At 39.4% G+C, this 26501-nt stretch overlaps 1 protein-coding gene across 1 annotated transcript in view; it reads right to left on the bottom strand.

Moving 5' to 3' along the window:
* The window catches only part of NEGR1 (neuronal growth regulator 1), an 812989-nt gene that overhangs the window by 337941 nt on the left and 448547 nt on the right, over nt 1–26501 (bottom strand). Inside the window, exon 3 of the mRNA XM_041750612.1 lies at nt 3268–3393. Coding sequence (XP_041606546.1) covers nt 3268–3393 — 126 coding nt within the window. The remainder of the gene's footprint in view (nt 1–3267; nt 3394–26501) is intronic.

Below are 26501 nucleotides of genomic sequence, written 5' to 3'. Positions count from 1 at the left end.
GGGAAGGTTAACAAGTAACAGACATTTGTATTTTATGATTTTAAAATTTCTCCCTATTGCCTATTGGCAGCATGGGGAAGGAAAAAAACAAAAAGGAACTATACTATGCAGAAATCAGACACCTTGATTAGGTAATCAAAATTAACAGCACAAATGAGGGACAGATGGATGGCCTGTGCCTCTGGATATCATTCCCTGGGAAGCCTATAACTTCACTTATTTGATCCCAGATGGGCATAATGGAACCTAATCATGAGAAAACAGGAGTCATACCTCAAATGAGAAACATCCTATTGAAAAAGCAGGGGTGGGGGTGGCGCATGCTTTGCTGAAAATTATCAATGCTTGGAAAGGACAAAGAAGACCAAGGAATTAGACCCCAGGATAAAGAGGAGTAAAGTGATGTGACAGTCAAATGTGATACTTGGATTTTGTACTAGAGGGGAAGAAAACCCAAAACTATAAAGGACACTATTCCATCAATTGACAAAATTGAAATACGGATAGCAATGGGACAAAAGTATGATACGTACACAAGCTGAAAACGGCCCTGTGACTAGATAAAAGCCTGTCCTTATTCCTGACATAACTAGGAAGAAGAGGGCACAGTATACACCGATTGTTCTCGAATGACTCGATGGAAAAATATATAAATTTCCACAGACTCTCCAGAGAGCAAATGTTGAAGCAAATGGGAAACGATGATGGACGAAACCGAGTAAAGGGTACAGGGCGTAGATTGTATTATTTCTCTAACAGTTTTTACACGAATTTGAAATTAATTCCTAAATATAGAATAGAAAATGCAGGGAGAAATAAATCATCCGTATACGTAAACCCTACGGAAGCTCATATATCCAGAAACTTCTCAAGACAGACGTCTTTGCAAGAATGTACACCGAGCGGTTTGAATGACCAAGTAGAACGACACCTCCGGTTAGCTCAGGCAATGTTGGGGATATGCTGGGACCCACAACCTAATTTTTGTGTGAATTAGGGAGAGGCTCTGTGGAGCTATCATCCTGGGACCAGACATTTTTTTTTCTTATTATTGATTTTTAAAACTGATATAGACCATGAATGAGTCAGTAAGAACTAACAAAAGTACTGGTAAAAGAAAAAACAAAAAAACCTAGACGAATCACCCTTGCACAAAAACTAGCCATTATTTCTCGTATTGACAGGGCGTGTATCTGGATGTTTTTAACACTCTCCACTGTTCATATGGTGACCGCTATTTTGAGACACATCTTCTTTTGTGATGTAACAGAAGATGAGGGTATACAAAATGTTGATATTTCTTAGGTAAAATATAGACAGATCAATGACATTTATAATTTGGCTCTCAAATATAAATATGTAAGTTGAAGAAATTTAATAGAATTATCAGACACATTACTTAAAGCAGAAACTCCACAGTGGTGTGCATTTGAATACAGATCATTAAATTATAATTTGAAATTATTGGGAGCATTTATAAATATATCAGCCATGTCTAGCTATTCATTGGATAACGGTTAATATTTATGCTAATTTTACTCATTTACTCTGTACGGCAGGATCAGAAAAATAAATCCATGCACAGTTTAACTTATAAACCCAATCTGTCTTCTTTCAGCTTCATGATGTTATCCATTATCATTATTCTAATAACTTTACTAACCAACATTCACGCTATTTAATTAAACCAAAATGTATCCAAGCACTTAAAAAAGAAGAATATGCATAATAACAAGCACTGCAAAGCAGGAGAGTTCAATCCAAAATATTAATCTTAAATTATATGAAGATGGAGATTATGTGCTTCATTCTTACAAAAATTATATTGCCGTATCAGATTTAAATCCCTGGAAAGATGATTAAAAGTCAGCCATACATTTGCATATCACCTTATACTTTTTAAAGCACGCTTACGCTCATTCTCTTTTTCGAGTCTCACAATAGCTAGGGGTTTTTATCGCTCGATATTTGGAAAGTAGACAACTAGCTGAGGGTAACTGAGGCTACGAGATTTGCAGTAGGATTGGCTGAATTGATGTATGAGGACCTGGAGATCAAAGCGCATGTATCCTGACGGCTCCAACCGTCGAGTCCTGCCACTAATCCAGTGCTTATCTACCCGTTTTATGATCCCGCAGCTGCTCTAAGGAGTGGAGTACTGGCAGGCAAGAGCACACTCATGCTTCAGAAATACTATAGAGGCCATAATGCATATTATGTAAGTGTACACTGCTGTTATATCGATTTTTTTCGCACATTAATAGTAATACTTAGCACGTGATGCAGGTCTCATTAGACCTACTGCACAAATGAGGAAACTGAAAGACACTTAAGGATAAGCGATGCTCAAGAAAGCATTAGCAGATAAAAAGGATGTGGCAATTGTACTCTCTCCACACCTACGTAAAGGTGCCTTTCTGATTTCTTTAAAAGCCATGTCATCACACTAGCCCTATTAGAGCTATTTCCACCAAAACTGCATAACGCAAATAAAACCGAATTTCACTTACCGGAAACATCACGGGATCCTATTCATTAAAGCTACCACTGTTACTTCCAGGGTACGACGCAAAGCTCTATAATTCAAGTACTGAAACTTGACACAAATTGGTGATTCGGTGACGAGTGACTGTGCAAAGCCTTGTTTTGATGATGATTGTCCCCATTTTTGTGCATGGTAGCCAGAAGCCCTTGGAAATGCCATATCTCTTCACTTCACCGAGCTACGTGATCTTGTACAAGTTACTGAAAGTCTTGGGTTTTTAGATCCCTCATCAGTTAAAATTTAATTCTAACTGCCAAATCCTTGATTCTGAACTGCATTTTGAAATTAGACCCAGCAACCTCGTAATTTGTATAATTTCATTCTCTCTTGATTACCTTAGCAGTTCATGCTGGCCTATTAACATGTGAATGACGACTGAATAAAAGCCTTACACATTTAAATGAAGATATTTCTCTTGTGATATTTCCATCTGAGCTCTTTGTCTATTGATTTGTGATTATCCAGTACACTAAAATGAAAATAACCTTGACTGAGAATCAAGAGACATAGATTCTATTCCTGGGCTCTGACAGAAACTGTTCATTTAACTTTGGTGAACCGCAGTGCCTTTAGGTATAAAGATTAAGTATAAAAATACGCACCCCGCTTATCTCGTGAAAAAGATGTAAAAAATATAAGCTGGTTCTTAGGTTCTGAACACGTGAGGTTACGGGGGACTGTTGAACAGCAGCACAAACGACGCTGATATATTTTTACTTTACCTGATGGAGAGATGTGCCGCCAAGAGATGGAAGGCTCTGGTTTCCCAGTGGCCAAACAAGTAAGGGTGACATTGGTTCCTTCGTTGATGGTCATGTCACTTGAGATGTCATATATCTTCGGAGGAACTGAAATAGCAAAACACGCAGTGGTCAGAAAGACACATACAAAATTCTGTTGAAATATATATGATCAACTCCACGATAGACAGCAAGCTGTGGTGGAGAAATCCACTTGTGGCCCATGGTCAACACTCCAAAGATAGATTCTCTAGACCCTCAGGACTCTCCTAGAGTTTTCTGTTCATCGGTTGGTTTTGTTTTTCTCTAACTTTTAGATATTAAACACTTGAAGATAAATGAGATGTTTAATAACCGGAAAAACACGAATATTACTTAAGTTAAAATTTTATTGTGCGGACTTGTATTAAGTAAACTAGAATGTATCTACTCTTTGTTCCATGTACCTTCACTATAATGATGGTTTCCTCGGTGAGATGATGTAATAAAAAATGAAAATCTGAACGAAACTTAAAATAGCAGAACAGTTATGCCAACATGCTGTTTTAAGAGCTGAGTGAGGTAAAACACGTGTGAGATTAGGAGGTAAGATTTCAGCGGTACAAAGGCATTGGCGACCTCAGTTTTCTATGTGCCACTTAGTAGGGCTGGACTTTCTAATCATTTATATCCGTAGGGACTCATTTCCTAAGGGCTTGAATGGTGTCTTCATTATGTTGTTTTGTCAGTGATGGCTGCAAACCACCAGTAAAAATAGATCTCTTCATCCTGGGATTTCTTAGAAACCTTGTTATGCTCATTGTAAATCTCCACAAGTAAAGGGAAAAAGCTTATATTGTATTTGTTTCTGTTTTTTTCTTCTGACATACTAGAAGACGAAAGCTTTTATCCAAGAGTATTTGATTAAACTAGTGACCACAGAATGCACTTTGGGAATGCCGTATGGGAAAATCTCTGAATGCGCTTCCAATTAAAACGTTCACATCCTCTCAAATATCAAATGGTCTCACGTCATCCTCAAACGGCCTGGATGTGAATCCTGGGTTCTCTACTAGCTGTTACCCAGGGCAAGGTATGCATATATCTCAGGCTCCGTGTCTTCATCTGAAAGATGGAGACCCCATATAGCCTCTATAAGGATTAAATAAGCCAGAATATTTTAAAGAATTTTGAAAAGGCCCTGGCATCAGTATTAGCTTATTAGTATCAGATGCCCTAAAAGACATATATGATTTTTGAATCTGATTTCAGTACTGCCCTTTTCTCACGCTTTCATCACTTCATCAGTTTGTTAGTGTATAAGACCAGCCTGTGCCATAAATTTTCGTTTCCTCCATACAAATTATAGTATGTGGACACTCAAGGTTGAAACTAATAAATCACAATTAGAGATCAAGATCATTTTTAGAGAAAATATGCCTTTTACTGGAATTCTTTTCATTGTTCCATTCTTAGGCTTCCTGTATACAAGAGATATATTTTCACAGGTAATTAAAATTTGTTACAAGGATAAATTAAATGATCTATACTTTGAATATCATCTTTGATTTTTTTAAAATGAAACTAAAACTTGGCAACAACACCACCACCACCAAAAAACCCTAGAATGATTTGACTGTAAATGTAAAGTATTCGATCATATGTAACTGTTGTTAGGATTGAAGAAAAGCTTATTCCTAAGTAATATATACCGTTGTGACTGTTTGACATTCCCTAATTGGCATTTGAAACATATTATCATTAAATTCTTCAGTGAGCTCTTCCCAAGCAAAATAAAATAAAATAAAATAAAAACCATTCCAAAGAGAAGACTCTTTTCAGCTTAACTGAAACAGAACAGAAATAAAGACATGAAGATATCCTATGAGGAAAGTAGAGCAAAGTGTGCATGACTCATTGGTGAATAGGAAAGTTCATAACAATCAACTTACATGAAAAAACTATCATCTGGATATGTGGGCGTAGGTACAGGTTAGAAATCATGAACCATGAAATATATGTGTACATATGTTCATATATACATACACACAATTACATACCAACACCCATTATTTTTTAAAAAAAAGTTATACAGTAGTTTCTTCCTTCATACAGAAGACAGCACACAGAGATCATTCTAGTTTATTCACATATTCCAAACATATAACTGACTCAATTTTCAACAGTGGTATGTATATTCAAGAAAAATGATGGAGGGCTGTAAGACCGTGAATTCTATCTTCTATATTATTTTGTCAATTCAATCCGATCTTAAAAATAGTTTAGTTTCATCTTTACACGTCTACCTGTATTTAAAGTGGCGAGCATGAGCGGTAAACTAGTACAAAGCACAATATTTGGCTTCACAGAGAAACAACCAAGTCCCTTAGCAATAAACTTAGATTTGACATTTAACTTTGGGAAATTATGTGGTGTGGGGGAAGAGTGTCAAAGTCCAGGTGTGACATGTCATCTCAGTGATGGCAACTGCCTCCCGGGGCCTCATCATTCAGGATATACTACAGGGAAGAAACATCTGGAAAGAGGATGCTAGTAAAGGAAAATCCCTCTGGCAAGGCTCTTCTCCCTAAAATGCATCACCTGTTGGCAGCAGATGCTGCATGTAAAGAGAACCAGTGAAATCCTTCACGCGCATCGCAGCTTGTGGAGGCAAACACAGGTGTTGGCTTGCTGACTATTCAAAGCCATTTCATAGCCTGTTCAAGATTGCAAACTTTGAGTATTATGGAGGGAGTAATTCTGGACTCACAGGAAATGCACAATTTTCAAGGCATAATCCTTGCCCTCAAGGAACTTAAAATTAAAAGAGGGAGCCAAACAGGTGAGTAACTAAGAGAAGACAAATATTTTCCATGTTTCCTTTTCCATTTTCCATGAGTAACACGTGTCTAATAGGTATGCCTTCTGGGTTCGAATCAGCAAACCTTAGTTTCATCCTGGTTTCTTCAATCATGCAGGAGAGTTCAGGCACCAAGCTATTCAGTGTGGTGCTGTTTACAATAGAGAAAAACCATGAATAACCTCAGTGTAGGATGACCGAAATAGAAGTATTATCAGCTCTGCATCCAGAATAAGGTATGGTACGGGGAAAGGACTTGGTATGATCTGAGGGAGCACTCGACTAGGAGAAAACAGAATAGGAAAAAAAAAAAGATGTTTTTACTCTGGGTGACATGAGCGGGGAAGAACGGTAACGTCTCTGGCATCTGAAGACCAACTGGCTCTGGTAGCTGTTCCTACATTATAGCTTGTGCATAAATCATGAATGCACACGGGTCGGAGGACTCTACTGAGCTCTGGGAACAACAAAGCAACACGTCCTATGGTATTTCCAATCCCCTATGCACTTGCCTAGAACAGAACAATGAGGAGACCTAAGGGACCTTACTATGGTAGGGTAGGTTCCTTTTCCGTACACCTTATTTTAAACTTCCTCAAACTCTTCTCATTTAGAAATTTAGCTTAAAATGAATCTGTTTGAAAAGGAGCGAATGTGTTCAGCCAATTCCACGATTTTTTAAATCATTAAGTAACCACGGATTTTAGTAATATTTTGAATTGCTGTGCACATATTTAAGTATTTATGACTTAGAGCAGAATAATAAAGGAATAAATTATTCATCTAAATGTAGACTTGTTTAATTCACAGGAAGTAATTACTGTGACATTATCATCACTGTCATCAGCAGCAGCATGACACCATATGTGAAAACAGTGAGGGCGGGGGCGCCTGGGCGGTGCAGTCGGTTAAGTGTCAGACTCTTGGTTTTGGCTCAGGTTGTGATCTCAGGGTCGTGAGATTGAGCCCCACGTCAGGCTCGTTGCTTAGCTCAGTCTGCTGAAGACCCTCTCCCTTTGCGCCCCCCACCCACCATGTGCACTCACTCTCAAATTAATAGATCTTAAAAAAAAAAAAAAGAAGGGTGGAAGTTCTAGATTTCGTTACAAATCACAGAATATCTCTCTCCTAATGGGACCCTAATTGGGGGCATACAGGACTTTGCAACGGCAGTCATAATAAATCGCTCTATATTACCGGTCAGAGAGACTGAAAGCCACTGGAAACTTTCTGAACAACAGAGGTTGGAAGAGGATTTAAAGGTTGTGTAGGGGTGGAATGTTTTTTATACTCCCAGATGCATTTAAAAAATCACTCTTAAAAAAAATAAAAATAAAAAATCACTCTTAGACCCTCCCATTGATAATCTGCTTTGCCTTTAATTATTTGCGGGCCTCCAATTCAACTACCTACTACTCTGCCCTCAACTCCTATTCAGTGGATGCCACGGTGACACGATGATGCACACATTTGGGTGTATCTCTGGATTTCAATTCACTAAAGGTTAGAATTTAAATTTCTTGTTAGTTTCACTTTCACTGAATATTGTGAAGTTTGACTTGCCCCGACTACCTTCTCTCGGTTCAGTCATCTATGACAGTGTCCTCAGGAAGGGAAGGGGGCAGTATCAGTAGGGAAAATCGCACAATATATATCAAAACCAAATATTAATGATCTTTTCTTTAAGTTCTAGTTAATGGACAGTTCAATATTGGTTTCAGGAACAGAGTTCAGTAGTTCAGCACTTACATATAACACCCAGTGCTCGTCGTGACAAGTGCCCTCCTTAAGGCCCATCATCCATCTAGCCCATTCCCCACCACTTCCCTCCATCAACCCTCGGTTTGATTCTCTATAGTTAAGAGTCTCTCATGACTTGTCTCCCTCTCTTCTCTCTTTTTTCTTCCTCCTGTATGTTCATCTGTTCTTCTTAAATTCCACATATAAGTGAAATAAGTCAGAGAAATACTAATGATTTTATACAACCAACCATTTGGGATTATTTGCCACCATTTAGCTCATGATGTGCAACTGAATCTATGAGTGGGTTCATCTGCTTTTTGTTCTGTTTTTTTCACGTGTACATTTTTTTTTTTATCTACATAAATAACATCAGGGTTTTTTTTTTTTTTTTTGCTTGTTTGTTTAATGAGCAGCCTTCACAGATTTAACTTAAATTTCTTCTAAAGAACCCATCTTAGAAGTCTGGAACATAACCAATAAGAATCTGAGAAGTCAACATAAGGATGACTAATCTGTACATCACAGGAATCCGGCGAACACAGTGTTTTGTCATATTAAATGTCTGTGCAGATGATTTTCATAAATAATAGATACAATAGAGTTCACACCTGTAGGAAGTTCCATCAGATGTGAGGCCAGGTCACCCATTACACTGAAAACCCTAGGAGACCGGGCTGATGGTTATCTTAACCACAAGGGCAAGACACCGAATGTTTGGATCTAGAGAGTTGCACTGGCTCACTGCAATCAACCAAATGCCCCATTGAATTCTTAAGTTGAAAGAGTCCATGAAAGACCACAGCACACACGAATCCACGTGGAAGACTTCTCCAAGGTCGCCAGGGCCCAAAGTGGGTGAAGTGCATATTTAATCTGGTCCCAAACATTCGCAGGTTACTAAAAGCGGGATCAGTTTGGTATTTATCCCAGCCATGACATTCAGGGCGCAAACCCGCTGGTTTCCTTAGTCAGGGCATTAAAAATCACAGCAGTGTTTTATGGGCAAGTGCACTCTTCCCATGTCTTAAGCTATTGCTAAAACCCCCTAAAGCTTTTGGCACATCCAGTTGAATTAGGCACACAGTCACTAGATCTGCTCTCCCAACGTTCACTAGGCCAAATGAGATTACAAAAAAAAAATTAAAAAAGAAAAGAAAAAGTTACTCCATCTCTTTGGTGTCCTGCTCCACCTACCTTTCTCCACAGGGACATCCTCTGTCCCTAAAAACTTCCTACAAAGAAGGAACACTGAAATGGGAATTTCGGAGTGAAGGTTAAAGGGTTAAAATTTCATCTTAAAGCACCGGGTCACGGGTGGCTTTGATCATCCTAAAGCAAGAGAGACGTTTGCAGGTATGTGACTTGCTGAACTGACCGCGTGCACCTGCCTCTCCCCGTAGCGCCCCACTGCTGCTTCTGTAGTGTCCCTGTCACCACACCTTTTAAACCTGTCAGTGTCGCTGATATTTACTTCTTTGTTTATCGCCCCTTCTCCTCATAGGACGTAAGTAAAGACCCTGGGTAGGAACCTGGTTTACTTTACTCAACAGCCTGTCGCCAACGCCTAGGAAAGGGCCTGGCCCGGGGAAGATATTCCACAAATACTTGTTTTATTCTTCTTTTACGGCTGAGCTAATATTTCCTTGACTTCGTAATGAGGATTTCCCCCAGGATTTCATACCACTGCAAGGATGATAAACTATAAGTTCTGAGAATACAGTGAACATGCAATTACAGTGTCAAGGGTCCTTTGTGACTGTTTTCAAGGATTCTCCAATTTGGGCGATTTCATATTCTTTTTAACTCATTTAAAGGCACAGTGTTTTCCTATTTCACTCCCTGCCATAGTTTTTTTGCCATGCAAACTCCAAGAAATAACAATAATCATATGCATTTATATTCAACAGAACAGGCCGTCACATCTTAGGCAGTACTGTTTGCACTGGTTAGGAGTATTTATTTATTTATTTATTTTTACTTAAAAAGGTATGTAAATTTGGGGTCAACAGGATTTGCCTCTAAGAGTCTGTACATATTATCTCTGCTTCTTTTTTCCCCTCTCCACAGACGTCGAGTCTAGGTTAGTTCGAATAAACTCTCTCTCTGAAGATTTTCCAAACTGCTTGAGTCAACAAGCTAGACACAACTATAAATCTTTGGAGAATTGGCTTTTTGTGCGCTCCCATATCTGGTAATGGCTGGCAGCATCAAAAGAACAGTCTTCGTCTCCCTAGGCTGGCACTTCCCTTTTCGGTCTTGGCCAGCCCCCAGGAAGGGAAAGCGGATCCACGTTACATAACAAACCTCCTGGAAAAGGTGCTGTTCTCAAACTGAGAGAAGAAATGGTTTCATGATTTTTTTTTTTTTTCCTAAATTGGTTTGCTTGTGGGTGCCTGATGGTTTCCTGGCTTCCATCTAACGAGCAACATTGTTTTCTCCAGCTCATAGACTACAACCGACTTTTTATAGCTTATGACATTTCAGAGATTTCGATGGCTTCTCCTCTCATCCCATCACTCAGATAGTGATAGGAGGAAAAAATAACCCAAGTGTGACTTGTAAATGCAAACTTGCGAGATCTGTGACTACCTACCGATGGAACATGCCAGTACTACTTTGGGGGGCGAAGAACATGTTTGAGGGGAAAAAATGTATCTCTCAGAATTGGGTTCAAATTTTGAATCATATTGCTTACTTAACTCAGTGTTTTTCCTTTTCTAGAAAATCGATGTCCACGTTTTTCTCAATCGACCTTTCGGAGGTCAGCGATATAAAATGGCAAAACAGGTGGTGACCTCTCTTAAGCCATCCATCCATCCCTTCATTGAACAAATATTTCTGAGCACTGACTTGATTACAGTGACTAATCTTAAGAAGTCAATGTCCGCAGAGTGAAAGACCTAACGTTATTAATTACAATGCGGAATCATAAATCCTACAAAGTAGATCATATAATATAAGGAGTTTTGGGAACACAAAGAGGTAGTAAATCTACCTCTGCCTAGGGAGTCAGAATTAGGTGGGCTACTGATAGTAGATAAGGCCGTATGAAACAGATGGGATTTGAGTGGACTTTTGAGGGTTTAAAACAGTAGTTTCCTGTACTCAGCTAAGCATCAGCATAATCTGGTGCGTATTTTCAATCTTGGGACGGTGGAAGGGCTGATTCAGGAGATCCTAGACCAAAAAGTGTAGAGTGAGTTCCAAAACCTATAGACTTTGGAAACCCTATTTCACAGGCCAACAGGAAGCCTTCTCTATAAATATTCCCTCCTATTTATCCAAAGTCTCCATTGTAATTCCAGAGGCCTTCCTTCATATCTTCAGAGCTGTTATCTGCCTTCAAGGGCTTAATATTAAAGTGTAGCTACCCCTAGAAGAGATGATGCCTTAATAGCTTGTATTTATTTTCACACTTCCTGGGAGCAGCACGGGGGCTGTAGAGAGGACTCCACACTGAAGGTAGAAAGATGTTACAGGTACCTTTTTCCCCAGTTGTAATTTTCTCTTGGGAAAACCCAGCATTGGTTCTGCATGGCAGTGAGCAAGGCAATCAGCGGTGGAGGGAAGGAAATAAACCTCCGAGGGGAACAAACCTCACAGGATATGGAGTTATCAAAAAAAACAACAACAACAACAACAACAACAACAACGTGGAAATAGCTTCCATCTCTTCCCTTCTGTCCCTCTGACTTTGATTACCTAATCCATGGGCTATGCATCAGAAGGATGAGAGAAGGACACAAGGAATCTTTTAAATTTAAGACAGATCCCCTCACTGAAGAAAGGTGTATTTGCCAAGTAGATTCTCCATGGCAAAAGAAATATACGTTTCTTCCGCGTAAATAGGCTATATTAAGACAGTTTAGCATACGTGAGGATTAAACGTGATAAAAGAATAAAGGGTACCGATTTGGAAAGGATCACCTGTTGGTAAGCTACCGTTTATTTAATGATCCTTAAATTTTTGGTTGATGGCAACTTTCTCCCCTGCTATTTAAACATATTGAAGGCAGAAAAAGCGCAACATGGTTCTAACAAGGGTTTCAATATTTTGGACCGTGGAGATTTTTATTTTTGCTTCATTTTCAGCTAGAGGATCAATAGCTGGCCTCTCCTACACGAGTGTTTATACACCAGAGTTCAAATCCCTGCTGTACCTCAGGCTGGCTTCAGCTGCGCTTACTTGCATGGTTCAAAGATATAAAATGCTGCTTAAAATCAGGACCATAAGAGCAGCTCCCCCCTCAGGCGGCAGCAGCAGGAAGGCTGGGGCACCCCTTCCACGGGGCCTATGTCCCAAGGATCCAGGACGCCTGCCTGCCTGGGTCACCCCGCCTCCCTCGGAGAGATCCAGAGGAAGAGCATCGCAACGGAGATGCCTTGGAGCACGCACGTGCAGTTGTCTATACCAAGGCACACAGAATTCTCAGGGAACCAATGCCTTATCTTTAAACCTGGTCACATTTTATTAAGAATTCATCATGAGCTTTTTCCTGGAAACAATCTGGCAGTGTGCTTTAAGAACGTTAAAAAAAAAAATTCCGGCCTAGTGAGCTAATGATACCTTCCAGGAATTTTCTTAAGGAAAGTGGGTAACTTCTTTCAGTACAGTCACTATTGCCATAAACCTGGGGGCCGGCTCGGCTGTTCTGTTTGAAAATGTGCCAGCAAAGTGCCCTCTGCAATGGCCGGGGTGGACACTCCTCGCCTCATCCTTGGCGCTGAATTATTCTGCACATAAAACAGAGGCAACGGCCCAGCTGTGCCATACTACAACCCAGCTGCCTTCTTAGCAAATATTTCCCGTAGCTAAAAGCTTGCTTTAGTGTTGCTGAAACACAAGAAAGCCCAATGTCTACCCTCGGAGTCATGGAGTTATGATGTAACACCTGGCTCCCGATCTCGTCGAGGTAAAGCCTGTTCTGGTTCTATGTGAGTTTTCCCTGTGAGGCTGAGGTTTCTATAAATATGTTTTAGCAGATTTTTGTATCTAAAGGCTGCTATGCTGTTTTTTGTACTTGCAGAGGAGATGTGTCATTTCAGCGTAATCAGAAAAATAAGGCCTTCTCTAAAGTACTCCGGTGTCTTTGTTCTTTGACTGTAATATTTTTTTCCCCTAATTATGAAGGTAGGAGGAAAACAACCGCCACATCACCTATTAGGTTGAAACATCCAAAATTGTCCTTTGGTAGGTTACAAACAGATGGCTGCCGATGCTTTCATGTCATTCAGTGTAATATAATCTCACAGTTTTGAGAGAATCACTACGAATAGTTTCCTATGTTTCATTCTGGCCTTTTTATGCAGCATATTTTTTACATAGATCCCAGAGATTTCCATGTGGTCCCACGAGCTCACCAAGGAATTGTGTTAAGCCTTGGCAAAAAACACTGTCCGATTATCTAAGTCATACGTCCTTTGGAAATTGAGCTAGAAAGTGGTTGGAGAAGGATTAAAAAAAAAATGGACATCATGGTTCTCTTCCCTTTCTTATTGGGAACATGTCTAACAAAAGGATACATGCAGCAAAGGTCAATATTTATTGGACATTTACCATCTGTGATGTACTGAGAATTTAATGACACTTTTATTGTTGTTGACAGGGGTGGGGTCTATCGTGGGCAGAGTTCTCTACGTTCAGTCCCCAATTTCTTCTTCTCCCCACTCACCTGCTATTTTGTGAGTTGGCTCATACAGCAATTTTATAACGTGGCCCCCAATTCTTTACCACTTCTTCCATCATGAGTGAGGGCCTAGTAGTGCCTTCACTATAATTTGAGTAGGTTCCTGGCCACCTAAAATAATAGAGTTGGGGAAGGAGTAATGCTGTGTGACTTCTGAGACTGGATCACAAGGTACCACTTGTGTTTTGGCCTGTTATCTCAGAACACTCACTCTTGGAGGTCTGAGTTGCCATATAATTAGACCAACCCCCCTGGAGCCACCATGGTGGACAGGACACATGGAGACCCTATACATGGACCCCACATGGAGAAGTTTTGAGACAATAGAAACAAAAAGGGCACCTAGGAAACACGCTAACTCTTCTGGGCTCTTAGCTCTTCCAGTCATACCCTTCCAGGAATTTTCTTAAGGAAAATTAAGACTCCAAATATTGTGTTCAACACAGTGTCGTGAGTAAGGTATATAAATGTAGTTGTTTAAAATCACCCAGTTCAGGCATGGCTTGAAAAAAAAAATTGGAAGTTTGAAGACTTACACCATCTGACTACAAGACTTACTCTTATAAAACTACAGCAAAGACAGTGGGGCTTTGCATCAAGATAGACAGTGGAACAAAATGGAGACTCCAAAAATAGATGAGAAAACTTCCCTTGAGGATCAAACCCCTAATGACTTTGACTAAAAACTAAGATATCTAAAACATGAGTGAGTAATGTAGGTCAAGAGAAAATGTGCACCTTTACACTGCGAGGGACGGGGCCGAGTGGAAGCACCAGTCTGAAGAGGGCAATGATCACTGATAATTTCCATTTAGAAAATGGAAGTCCAGGCTTGCCAGATCTTTAGACATGAAATTTTCATTTTTTTTAAAAAAAAAACTCATTACATTAAAATATCTGTAGATTTCTCCTGGCATTGACTCAAATTGGACCATCCTGGGAATTAGAAACATTTGACACTTATTGGAGACACTTGATCATCACGTGATGAAAACTGTCATGATGTAGAACTCTATATGGTCTATGAAAGTAAACAGTACCATGGAGTTACGTACTTACAAAATCCTGACCATGCCCTGCAGGCCCTGTGCAGTCTGGATTCAGTCATGGAATTTTAATCTTGCCAGTTTTGCCTTACATCCTGGCAAGCCCTGAGCCTCTCCGTTTGCCTTGGAGGACCCAAGGAATCTATTTTCACATTACATTGCTTGGTTTCTCATAAAAGCTGTACATTATCACACAAATGTGCAGTTGCTCACCTGTCATGGAATAACCATGATTAGATCTGCAGGGTGACTATAGTCTTGCCTTAGGAAATATTCTGAGAATAGGTTTTATTTAGAAATTTTTAAAAAATCATGATTCCTATTAATGTTCTACTCCCACCAAAATAATTTTCATCTACCTTTAAAAAAATCATGTTTCTTTAACTCGTCTTCTCTATGATAATGCTTTATTTATGTTTTTAGAATGTAACAACCAAGTGTTATGATGTGACTCTATACCAGGAGATCTCAGCACAGTCCTATGGTTACATGTACAGATTCCTTCTAAAATTGGGTTAAAAGGTAATTTGCCATGTTGCTGGCTCCTGGATCATTAGTCACAGTGGCCTAAGTGCATTCTCTTATAATTCAATATCAAAGAAATTGCTTTTATGGCATTAACTGTATTATATTCAAAATTGTATAAATTATTGAAATCCTATGCCTACTGCCAAGATATAAGACAGTTCACATGGAAAAAGTTGCATTTTAAATTATTCATTGGAAAAAAAGTCAGTCCCTTGCCAGAAATTGTTTTATACTGGGGCTAGCTTCTGGGACTTACATTTAAATATGAATCACAAAAACTCTGGAAATTTCAGATACTCATAATTTTTTTGGCATTGAATAAAAGGTTTGTCTCTTTAATTCATTGATTTCCATCAAGTGTATTAAATATTACAAATTGTCTTGTATCTAGGTGTTGGTCTAAGCTAGTCTGAGCATTTGTAAGGAAAATATCCATAGGTAGTTCTTTGTAAGTTATGATAAAGTGATAGAAAGGATCCATATAAAAATACTGAAATTTGATGACTTTCGTTCATTTACTATTTTTGAATACAATATGAAATCTATATAACCAGTCAATTATATATCTTATATATACATATGCACATATATAAATTATATACATGGGTATATGCATGAATATTGTCAAATGGGGGCATGCATTATACTGGATATATGTATTTATGTGTTTATGTATCTTTTAACATCATTACATGCCTTTGTTAATAATGCCAGAATATGATAATAAAGGAGCAAGTGTAATTATAGGAAGCTAACCTCAAAAGGTCTCTCTCTACAGATTTATATATTATTCATTTAGTTAGAAGATATTTATTTATCACTTGCTATGCACCAGGGACTATGCTAGGTGCTAGTGATTTAAAATTTAATAAAATAGAATTGCTGCTTTCCAGTAGCTTATATATTATGGGAAGAAACAAACAGAGGTAAATTAAAAATATAATTATATAAAGTTATAGGAGAGACAAGTGCATAAAATATTATGTAAATCCAAGAAGAAATCACCCAACCCAGATGGAGATGGAAGGGTTGTGATGAAGATACAAAGATACAATTTTTAGGATAATAAGCTGTAACTATCTGGAGAAGTGCATGCCAAGTTGAATGTGACACATGTATGAAGGCACAGAGCTGGGAAATTATCATGGTCCATTTATAGAACATCATCATGGTTGCAATAGTTGATTGAACTACTTGGCTGGTCACAACAAAAATTATACCCTTTATCTGCTTTCAAGACCTGAACAAATCTCTTTTATCACTTACATATTTCAGGAAAAGTAATATGAACGCAGGAACTATTTTATATTGATCCTTGAGTACTGTATAGGATAACACTTGGACATCAGCTCAGAAAGTGCTGAATAAGAGTGTTTTCTTTAAAAAAAATTTTTATTTATTTATGAGAGACACAGAGAGGAGAGGCAGAGACACAGGTAGAGGGAGAAGCAGGCTCCCTGTGGGGAGCCTGATGTGGGACTCGATCCCGGGACCCCGGGGTCATGACCTGAGTCAAAGGCAGATGCTCAACTGCTGAGCCACCCAGGTGTCCGAAGAATGTTTTCATCTGCTCTAAATGTTTCTTATTTGGAGAGCTAGTCTTTAACACATTCATTAAAAAGTTATTCTCCCTGATGTTAATTGCAACACTCTGAAAAACAAATATTTTACTACTTCTCCTTTTTGAATTAAAGAACATTGTGAGTAAACTCCTTGGGGTATTAAGTAAAAAAAAAAAAAAAAATCATTGGTTTAATTTAGCTTCTCCAAGGTATGAGGTGTTCACATATTTTCATATCTCAGTCAAAAAGTATCACACATTTTTATTTTGGCTTCCTAGATAATGTCATATTATATTTTTAAGAGTTTAAAAATGCAGTTAAGACTGAAAAGTATATTCCCTTGTACATGAGTGTTCCGAACTACCTCTCCTACCTACTGAACTTTCTTTTTTTGAATACTCCAGTCTTATCAGTTGGCAAATCCTCTAAAAATAAGTCAAATCCCCTGTTCTTCGTGAAAATTGGAAAACTCAAATAACCTACTCAATAAACATTAATTCTTTCATTCTGTATTTTTGCCTATACCCATCATAACTTTCTTTTTTTCACAGATACTACTATACTGGAAGAGTAGAAAGTATATCTAAATTTTTGTTTTGAGCATTGAGAGAAATGAAGAGTAAGGTTAACCACGTTAAAGTAACCAAATTTACCCTTTGAGTAGGTTAACCAACTGTTCATAGAATGAATATATATATATTCAGGAGTCATTTGACAGTCATTAATGATACTTTAAGCAATAAAATGGAGTAGTAGAGAAGTGTGGACAAGGAGCTCATGCAGCCAGGAAGAGTCTTATCTGGCTAAGCCACTATAACCAATGTTGATGGGTAGATTCAGTCAATATGATGGGGGGAATGTCAGAGGAGTACCACAGGAATCTGTGCTTGGCTCCTTCCACTCCTCAATTTTAAACCATTTGGATAAAACTCCTGGAAGCATATTTATTGATAAAATTATATCAAGGGGCATGTGTTCAATTATAGTCTCTACAGTTTAAGAGTGAAACACTGACGTGTTATTTCACAACTATAAGTCAGTTAGAAAAGGAAAGTGGCCGGATACAATAAACATGTAAGGACACCATGTAAGGAGTTAAGAATGTGTATATAAAGATAAGAAATTGGGTTAAGAATGTGTAGATAAAGGTAAGAAATGGGGCAGCCTGGGTGGCTCAGCGGTTTAGTGCCGCCTTCGGCCCAGGGCCTGATCCTGGGGACCTGGGATCGAGTCCCTGTATGGAGCCTGCTTCGCCTTCTGCCTGTGTCTCTGTCTCTCTGCCTCTCTCTCTCTGTCTCAAATGAATAAATAAATAAAATCTTAAAAAAAAAGAAATGTAGGGAAAGACACTTTTTTGGATTGATCTGTGAATTTATTCTGATTGGTTCCAGTAAACAGAATAATGGTAGATTTCAGTTAATTATTATGAAGTATACAAAAAAAAAATGTGTCCTCACAATGATAGAGATTATTTTATTAAGATGTAAGTTCTCCATCATCAAGAGGGTCTCAGAGAATGTGGACGAACAATAGAATCAAAGAAAGGATTACACCATGGTCTGGGTGCGTGGGTCAAATATACTCTTGGGACTTTTCAACAGTCGTGTCCTTTGACTCTTCTCCGTACTGAATACATATGAGGAAGCCAATCCAGGTGAAACACCACGGACATGTTAAAGGGCCTGGATAAATGGTTATTTACTATGTTTCCTTTCAGCGCTTCAAGCATAAGAGGCCCGAGTAAGTTCTTGTTGGATTTTTGTCATGGAAAGAATATTTGATTAATATCTTTGTAGGGGAAAAAAAACTGTTCTCTGCTATCTGAAAACTCCATTGGCCAATTTCATAGGTTCCTTTGCCAAAATAATATGAGTATTACATCACGTGTTTAAACCTAAGCACATTTTTTTTTGAGTTTGTGTGCATTACAGCAGTCACAGTGTATGCATCCAGATCAGTGTGTTAGTGTAAACAGATGGAAATATGTTTCTCAGTTGATGAGTAACATAAGAGCCCTTCTCATCCTGTTTCAACAAACACCTAAACCCACACACTTTCTGCCCTGGTTTCTCTTTTTTTCAACATTTATCTTTGAATTGCTTTTAATCTCCAGAGATGGGATGACCACCTGCCTTTCAAACATATTGCAAAAACAGCAGTGGCTATGGTTGGTTTCTTCCAGTCAGTTATTTTATGGAAGAAAACATGTACCAAATGACAGCAGAGTCGCCAGCTGATGAGCGGATTTGTTATGTATATAACATCGTGGTTTATGGTAGGAAGTCGGTAGCACTGTGCTAAGATTTTAATATCAAACTGTTTCTATCAGGCTGAGAGCTGTACCCCTCAAATGGCACCTTAAATGACTGAGTTGTGCACTTGCTATACTACATGATGCTTTGTAGAAAGGGGAATTAAACAGAATTTATAGGAGAAAAAAAAAACTTTTGTAGTAGGGAAATTTAATATATTCCTTTGTGGGTGCAGTTAAGTCTGCTAATTGATCACCAAATTGATCTCTTCTTGGCACATGACTAGACTGTGTTTCCAGAATCCCTTGCTGTTATTTGTAGCTGATTTTAAACAATGTGATGCGTGATACGTCCAGCTGTGGCCCACAGAAACTTCCCATTGATGCTCCTCCATGTTATTTCCCCATACATAGCTGTGCATGGGGCCTTGGGAACTGAAAATCATTTACTGAAGATGACAGAAATACAAGACAGAGAACTGGTCTTTAGAGAAGGCAGCCTGCCCCTAAGGAACAACTGGTTTGGATGTTCTTTAGCAAGAAATAAAGAATATGCCCATTCTCATAAAAGAGATCTACTAATATTTGAGGAACGAATCTCTATGTTTTATAACTTTAAGTAATTTTATTACAAAAGAAGATTAAAGAAACAAAATGTAAGGAAGTAATTGCTATTATAGAACCTATTCCTGCAATTAGAAACATCACTAGTACATTTTATTTTATTTTTTAAAGATTTGTTTATTCATGTGAGACAGAGAGAGAGAGCACATGCTTATAACAGGGGAAGGGGTAGAGGTGGAGGGAGAGGGAAAGAATTTCAAGCAGTCTCTCAGCTGAGTGCAGAGTCCAAGGCAGGGCTCAGTCTCACGACCCTGAGATTATGATGACCTGAGCCAAAATCAAGAGTCAGACGCTCAACTGACTGAGCCACCCAGGAGCGCCAAACCATCAACAATTCATTTTATAAGACATATGATGTGATATTTAAAAACATGGACAAGAACTATATGAGTAATTTCACTTATGAACATAGAAAAAATATGATTATAATATTGAACCAATTAAGTGAAATTCAAATATATATATACATATATATCTTTATGTATGTATCTATCATCTATATACATATATATAGATACACACATACATATATATGTGTATATATATATATATACAATGCATTACTACCAGACTGGTGTTTTTTTCAACAATATACTAAATTAATACAGAAACAGATTGAATGAGAAGTGTGTGTATATATATATATATATATATATATATATGATGCCAATAGCTATAGAGAAAACATTATATAAGAAGAAACTATATTACATTTAGGTTGGAAAGAGTAAGATATAAAACATATCCCAATCATAAATCAATAAATGTGACTGTATTAAATTTAAATTTATTAAATTTAAAAGCATGTACTTGGTTGTGTACACGTGAGACACCATAAACAAATTAAGTAAAACTCCAGACTTTGGGAGTATTTATAATGAATGCAAGCAAATAAACAAAAAGATTAGTATCATGAATATATAAATAACTTCAAGGAGACAATTGTTTTAAAAAGTACAAAGAACAGTATAATGGAAATGGATGAAGGAGGGGTGCCTGGGTGGCTCAGTCTTTAAGCAAACAACTTTTGATTTAAGCTTAGGTCATGAGCTCAGGATCATGAGATGAGGCCTTGGTCCTGCTCCACGGGCAGCGGGGAATCTGCTTCTCTCCTTCTTATTCTGTCCTTCCCCTGCTTGTGTGTGCTCTCTGATGATCTCTAAAAAATAAATAAGTCTTTAAAAGAATGGATAGGGACGCCTGGGTGGCTCAGCGGCTGAGCGTCTGCCTTCAGCCCAGGGCGTGATCCTGGGGTCCCAGGATCGAGTCCTGCCTTGGGCTCCCTGCATGGAGCCTGCTTCTCCCTCTGCCTGTGTCTCTGCCTCTCTCTCTCTCTCTCTGTGTCTCTCATGAATAAATAAATAAAATCTTTAAAATAAAATAAAATAAAAGAATGGATAAAGGATATAAGTAGGACATTCATAAAAGAGGTAACTTTAATGGCCACTTCTTTGACTAGTAGAACTTCATGAATAACCACAAAAGATTAAGTTAAAACAGCATAATTTCAAATTCATAATATTGGCAAAACTTTAAAAATTAAATGCAACCAAGGTGATAAGGATATCGAAAAATGAAATGTCATACAGTGATGAAAATAGTATAAGTCTGCAAACAACTTGAAAACAGCTAATAAAACTGAGGATGCACATATATCTCTACAATTCATTTCTAAGTATTTACATATCTTAGAGCCTTGTTGCTTTAAAGTGTGGTTTTCCAGCCCCTGAAGCTTGTTTCAAATGCAGATTCTCAGGTGCACCCAGATCTACTAAATCAAAAGCTGCAATTGAATGAGATCTTTAGGAAACTTAGACACATATGAAAGTTTAAGAAGCATGGTCCTAGACAAAAATAGTAGTTCTCAAGACTGGATGCACATTAGGAGAACCTGGGATGTTCTTAATATATTCCAATGCTCTACTCCAGACAAACTGAATTGTCATTTATATATAGTATTCAAAAGCTTTTCAGATGATTTCACTAGGTTTACACGGTTGAGAACCTCTGTGCTAGAGAAAATCTCACATATGCACAAGGAAATCGATCAAAGATAATACAATTCGAAAAAAAGCAAAAATCTGGATAAATCCTAAAAGGCCATAGGTTTATAAACTATTACATTAGACAATAGTATCCTGAACTGCAGACTGAATGCTTTAACTGGGTCTATATGTATTAATATTGACTACTCTAAAAAATAAAACATTGAGTGCAAAAAGACACTTGGTGACCAATAGGCAAATAGGTCAATGGAATAGAATAGAGGGCCCAGAAATAGACCCACATAAGTATAGTCAAATGAACTTTAATAAAGAAGCAAAGACAACAGAATGGAGCAAAGACAGTCTTGTCTTTTCTTTTTTAAAGATTTTATTTATTTATTCATGAGAGACACAGAGAGGCAGAGACACAGGCAGAGGGAGAAGCAGGCTCCCTGCAGGGAGCCCGATGTGGGACTCGATCCCAGGACCCTGGGGTCACGACCTGAGCCAAAGGCAGACGCTCCACCACTGAGCCACCCAGGAACCCCACAAAGATTGCCTTTTCAATGAGCAACTGGACACCCACATGTTAAAAAACAAATAAATAAAAATAATGCAGACACAGGCCTTGCATCTTTCATAAAAATCAACTCAAAACGGATCATAGACCTAAATGTAACATGAAAATTTAAAAAAATCCTAGAACATGACATAGAAGGAAACCTAGAAGACTTCAGGTATGGTGAAGACTTTTTAGACACAACACCAAAGGCACAATCCATGAAAGAAATAATTGATGAGCTGAACCTCATTAAAATGAAAAACCTCTGCAATGCAAAGGAAAAGTGTCACAAGAATAAGAACACAAACCACAGACTGGGGAAAATATTTGCAAAAGATACATCCGGTTAAAACTGCTGCCCAAATATACAAAGAATTCTGAAAATTCAACAATATGAAAACAAACAACCCTATTAAACGATGAGCCCGAAGGCCTTAACAGACATTCTCGCAAAGGAAGATTTAGAGATGGCAAATAAGCATATGAAAAGCTGCTCCACATTATAAGTCATCGGGGAAATGTAAATTAAAACAATAATGAAATACCATTACACACCTGTTAACCTGGAACACTGATAATACCAAAGGCTGGAGTGGATACGGGAAAACAGAACCCTCCCCCATTGCTGGTGGGCAAGCAAAACGGCGTAGCCACTGGGAGAGGCAGATGGTGTTGTTCTGGCTTATTGTTATCCTCTTAGCATAGGACATGCTCTCCGGGGTCCACTCAAGGGATTTGGAAACTTACGTCCATACAAAAACCTGCACCCAAATATTTATGCTGACTTCATTATTGCCCCAACTTGGAAGCAGCAAAGACACTCTTTAGTCGGTGAGCAGATAAACCCAACCGTGCACCTGCAGCAGAGGGGAGAGTATTCACTGCAAACAAGAACTGGCCTACTGAGCCATAAAGAAACACGGAGGAAGCTCAAATGCCTATTTCTGAGTGGAAGGGCAGATCTGAGAGGGCCACACGCACCACGATTCCACCTACATGACCCTCTGGCTGGGGCACAAATATGGAAACGGTGAAAAGGCGAGGAGTTTACCAGGCAGGGGTGAAAGGGGTGGGCAGAGGGATGAAGAGGAAGAGCATGAAGGACGTTCAGGGTAGTGTAAACACTATGAAACTACTACATGGCAGCCTACTGATGGACGCACGTCATTGCACAGAACAGACAATACTGAGGGTGGCCGGAACGTGAAGTCTGGGCTGAGTGTGAGTACAATGTGTCCATGTGGGTTCATGGGTCGGAACAGCCGCACCGCTGTGCTCAGGGGTGTCGATGACGGGGGAGGCAGGGGGTAATGACACGTGGTTGTCACTCCCCTTCACGTACCTAAACCTGCCCTAAAAGTAAAAAAAAAAAAAAAAAGAAAAAGAAAAAAATGCAAATACAAAATAAGGGGAGTCCTGGTGACCCAGTCAGTTAAGCATCTGACTCTTGGTTTCGGCTCAGGTCGGGAGCCCAGGTTGTGAGATGGAGCCCCCCCGCCCCCTCCATTGGTCTCCATCATCAGTGTGGAGTCAACTTGAGAGTCTCTCTCCCTCTCCCTCGGCCCCTTCCGCTGCTGGGCTCATGTGTGGATGCTTCCTCTCTCTCCAATAAAGAAATCAATTTTCAAAAAAACACAAAGCAACATAAGATAGAAGCATATAAATAGAAGATTACTCATCTTACAACATTTCAAAATTAACAGATGTTCAAGGGAGAGAAAAAACAACAACAACAAAAAAAACACCAGCGGAGAAAGAATTATGCGACCTGAAAGTGTGACACCATTAACAAAAATATTTAGAATATGTAAAATATTCTGCAAATTATGAGGGTGACATATATGTAATAAAAATGCAAAGACAGTTTTAGTCGGTGAGATACCCACTAACTTAGAGTAGAGAGGAAACACGGGAGGAATTAGGAAGAAATGGTTAGCTCGGCTTCACATGTTATTTCCATTTTTTAAGTCAACGGAATCAATACTATTAGGTAGTTGAGTTTGAGTATTGGTATATTGATGCTCATGTTGTTTTAAGGTGTCTGTACTTTTCAGGATTCAAAAAAACAATAAAATTTCCAACAAAATCTCAATTAAAAGGGCCCTCGTTTCACGAGACATGATGCTTGGAGGAAGGGAATGCGACCTTGGTGCTCACTGGCATTATCAGTAAAAGTGTTTTGATGGAAACTATGACAAAATCACAAATATTACCTTATTGCTCGATGGACACAAAAATCACTATAAAATGGACCAAAAGCATCCATCATTTTCCAGACTTGTAACTAGGCTTCTTTCCAGTGGTTCTTTCCCTAAATTTTAGGTTTTTCCATCTTGTGGGGAGGTTCAATCTAATCCTCTGCCCCATCCTTTTTCTTTACCTTATTCTTTCCATTTCCTATTTCCTCTCTCTCATCCTTACTTGCTCACTGCTTCGGGATGCAATCCGCACATTTCCTGCTTCCCGTCTCCTTTTGTACATTTTTCCTGTTTCTCCCGAGATGCATTCTGAGGGTGACATGTAGCAGTTATGCCAGGAAATGATCCTCGAGTTTTGACAAAGACTTTCCCTCTGTCAGGGAATTAATGTGTTCGACCTAATGGGATGGTGGGTGTTGCGATCCAGCTGGATCCTTTAAAATCAAAACAGATGCAACAAATATGTGAAAAAACACAACATCCCATGGAAAAGCATTAGTTAGGGGTTGGCTTCATGTCTAGGAAGTTCTGGGGCGCCTGTCAGGATACTAAAGGGATGTCCTTTCCCCCGATTTCCTGGAAACTGGACGATCATGTTCCTGAGGTAGGGAGCAGTGCTGCCTGTGAAATAAAGGGCAGTGACAACGTGCACCCAGGCTGGCCCCGGAGGTCATCGTGCAGGTGCATCCGGTCCCAGAGAAATGCTGCATCTCTGCGGACGCACATAGGTCCCCGAGAAGCCAACTTCTGGTCGTGAAAATGTCGCTTTTGCAGCAATAAAGGGTGGATTTCACTCTGTCGACTGCGCGCTAATTGGGATCTGGGGTGTCACTGCCAACCTGGGGGGCAACCCCTGCCTGGGTTCCCGGCACCTGGCTGTCTCCTCTCTGCTCCCGCAGGGATGCCCCCACCCCAGGAGGTGACAGAGAGCCCTGGCAGGTGGCATCAGGTGGCCCGTGGCAGGTGGCAGAGGAGCCTGGGGAGGGCTGGTCACACTCGGTGGGGGCCCGGGCGGGGGGGGCGGTGGAGACCGGGGAGGGCTGGTCACCCCAGCGGGGTGAGGGAGAGAGAGGGGGAGAGAGGGCGAGAGAGAGGGAAGGATAGAGAGAGACGGAGGGAGAGGGAGAGAGGGAGGGAGAGAGAGACAGGGAGGGAGAGAGAGAGAGGGAGGGAGAGAGAGGGAGGGAGGGAGAGAGAGGGAGAGAGGGGAGGGGGAGAAAGCGAGGGAAGGAGGGGGAGGGAGGGGGAGAGGGAGGGAATGGGTGACATAAGGTGTACAGAACTAGACTGTTACCCGACCTAAACGACACACTTGATAAACGTTACCTTCATACAAGAATTAAATATTCTCCCACTGAACAGCTTCAGCAATCACATTGTAGTAATTTTCCAGGGGAATTAAAAAAAAAAAAATATTCCGGACAGCGTATACATTTCTCTTCATATGCCTGGTCGTCTTTGTTTCCTTGTTACCAAAACTTCCTGGGTTCGGACTCCTCTTCTACCATCAGGCCACCTGCCCCCCAAGCTTTGTCGTGCATGTTCTCTCTGTGCCCAGCATCTTTAGAAAAACCCAACAGGCCTTATTCTGTTTAATGTGAATTGCGGCAGTATCTAGTTACAGAATGTGCTCGAGTATAAAAATATCTTTTTTTTTTCCCCATTAGGTGTCACTCCTTGTCACTTAAAAAAAAAAAAAGAAAAAGAAAAAGAAAGAAAAGAAAAATCCTATGTGTCTTTAACATTAGCCCATCCAGGGCCAAGGTTGAAGGACACAAAGACCCAACATGCTCACCCTTCCAGCCCCAGCTGTTTTCTCTTCACACAAAGCAAACAGCACAGCTTCACCTGAGGCTGTGACCGGCTTTTTGATATCGCCAGTGACCCCACCCCTGTAGCAGGAAGGGCCAGACCTGGAGAAGCAGAGAATGCCCACGGTTAGCCCAAAGACACACAGCAACAGAAAAACAAAAAAAATAATGCAGAAAGAGTTGGTCTTAAAGAGAAAGTTAAGATGAGGACTCATCCTAAGTAGGAAATAAAAGGTGCAAAGAGCCAACAGAAAAACAATGAACTCCCCACTCAAGAGCAAGAAAAAAAGATTTTATATATATATATATATATATTATATATATCTATAAAAAAGATTTTATATTTATATATATATATAAAGAAAGATGGCCAAGAAAGC

The sequence above is a fragment of the Vulpes lagopus genome, chromosome 3 (assembly GCF_018345385.1).
Source record: "Vulpes lagopus strain Blue_001 chromosome 3, ASM1834538v1, whole genome shotgun sequence".
Taxonomy (NCBI): Eukaryota; Metazoa; Chordata; class Mammalia; order Carnivora; family Canidae; genus Vulpes; species Vulpes lagopus.
This window is presented reverse-complemented; position numbering and strand designations above follow the sequence as displayed.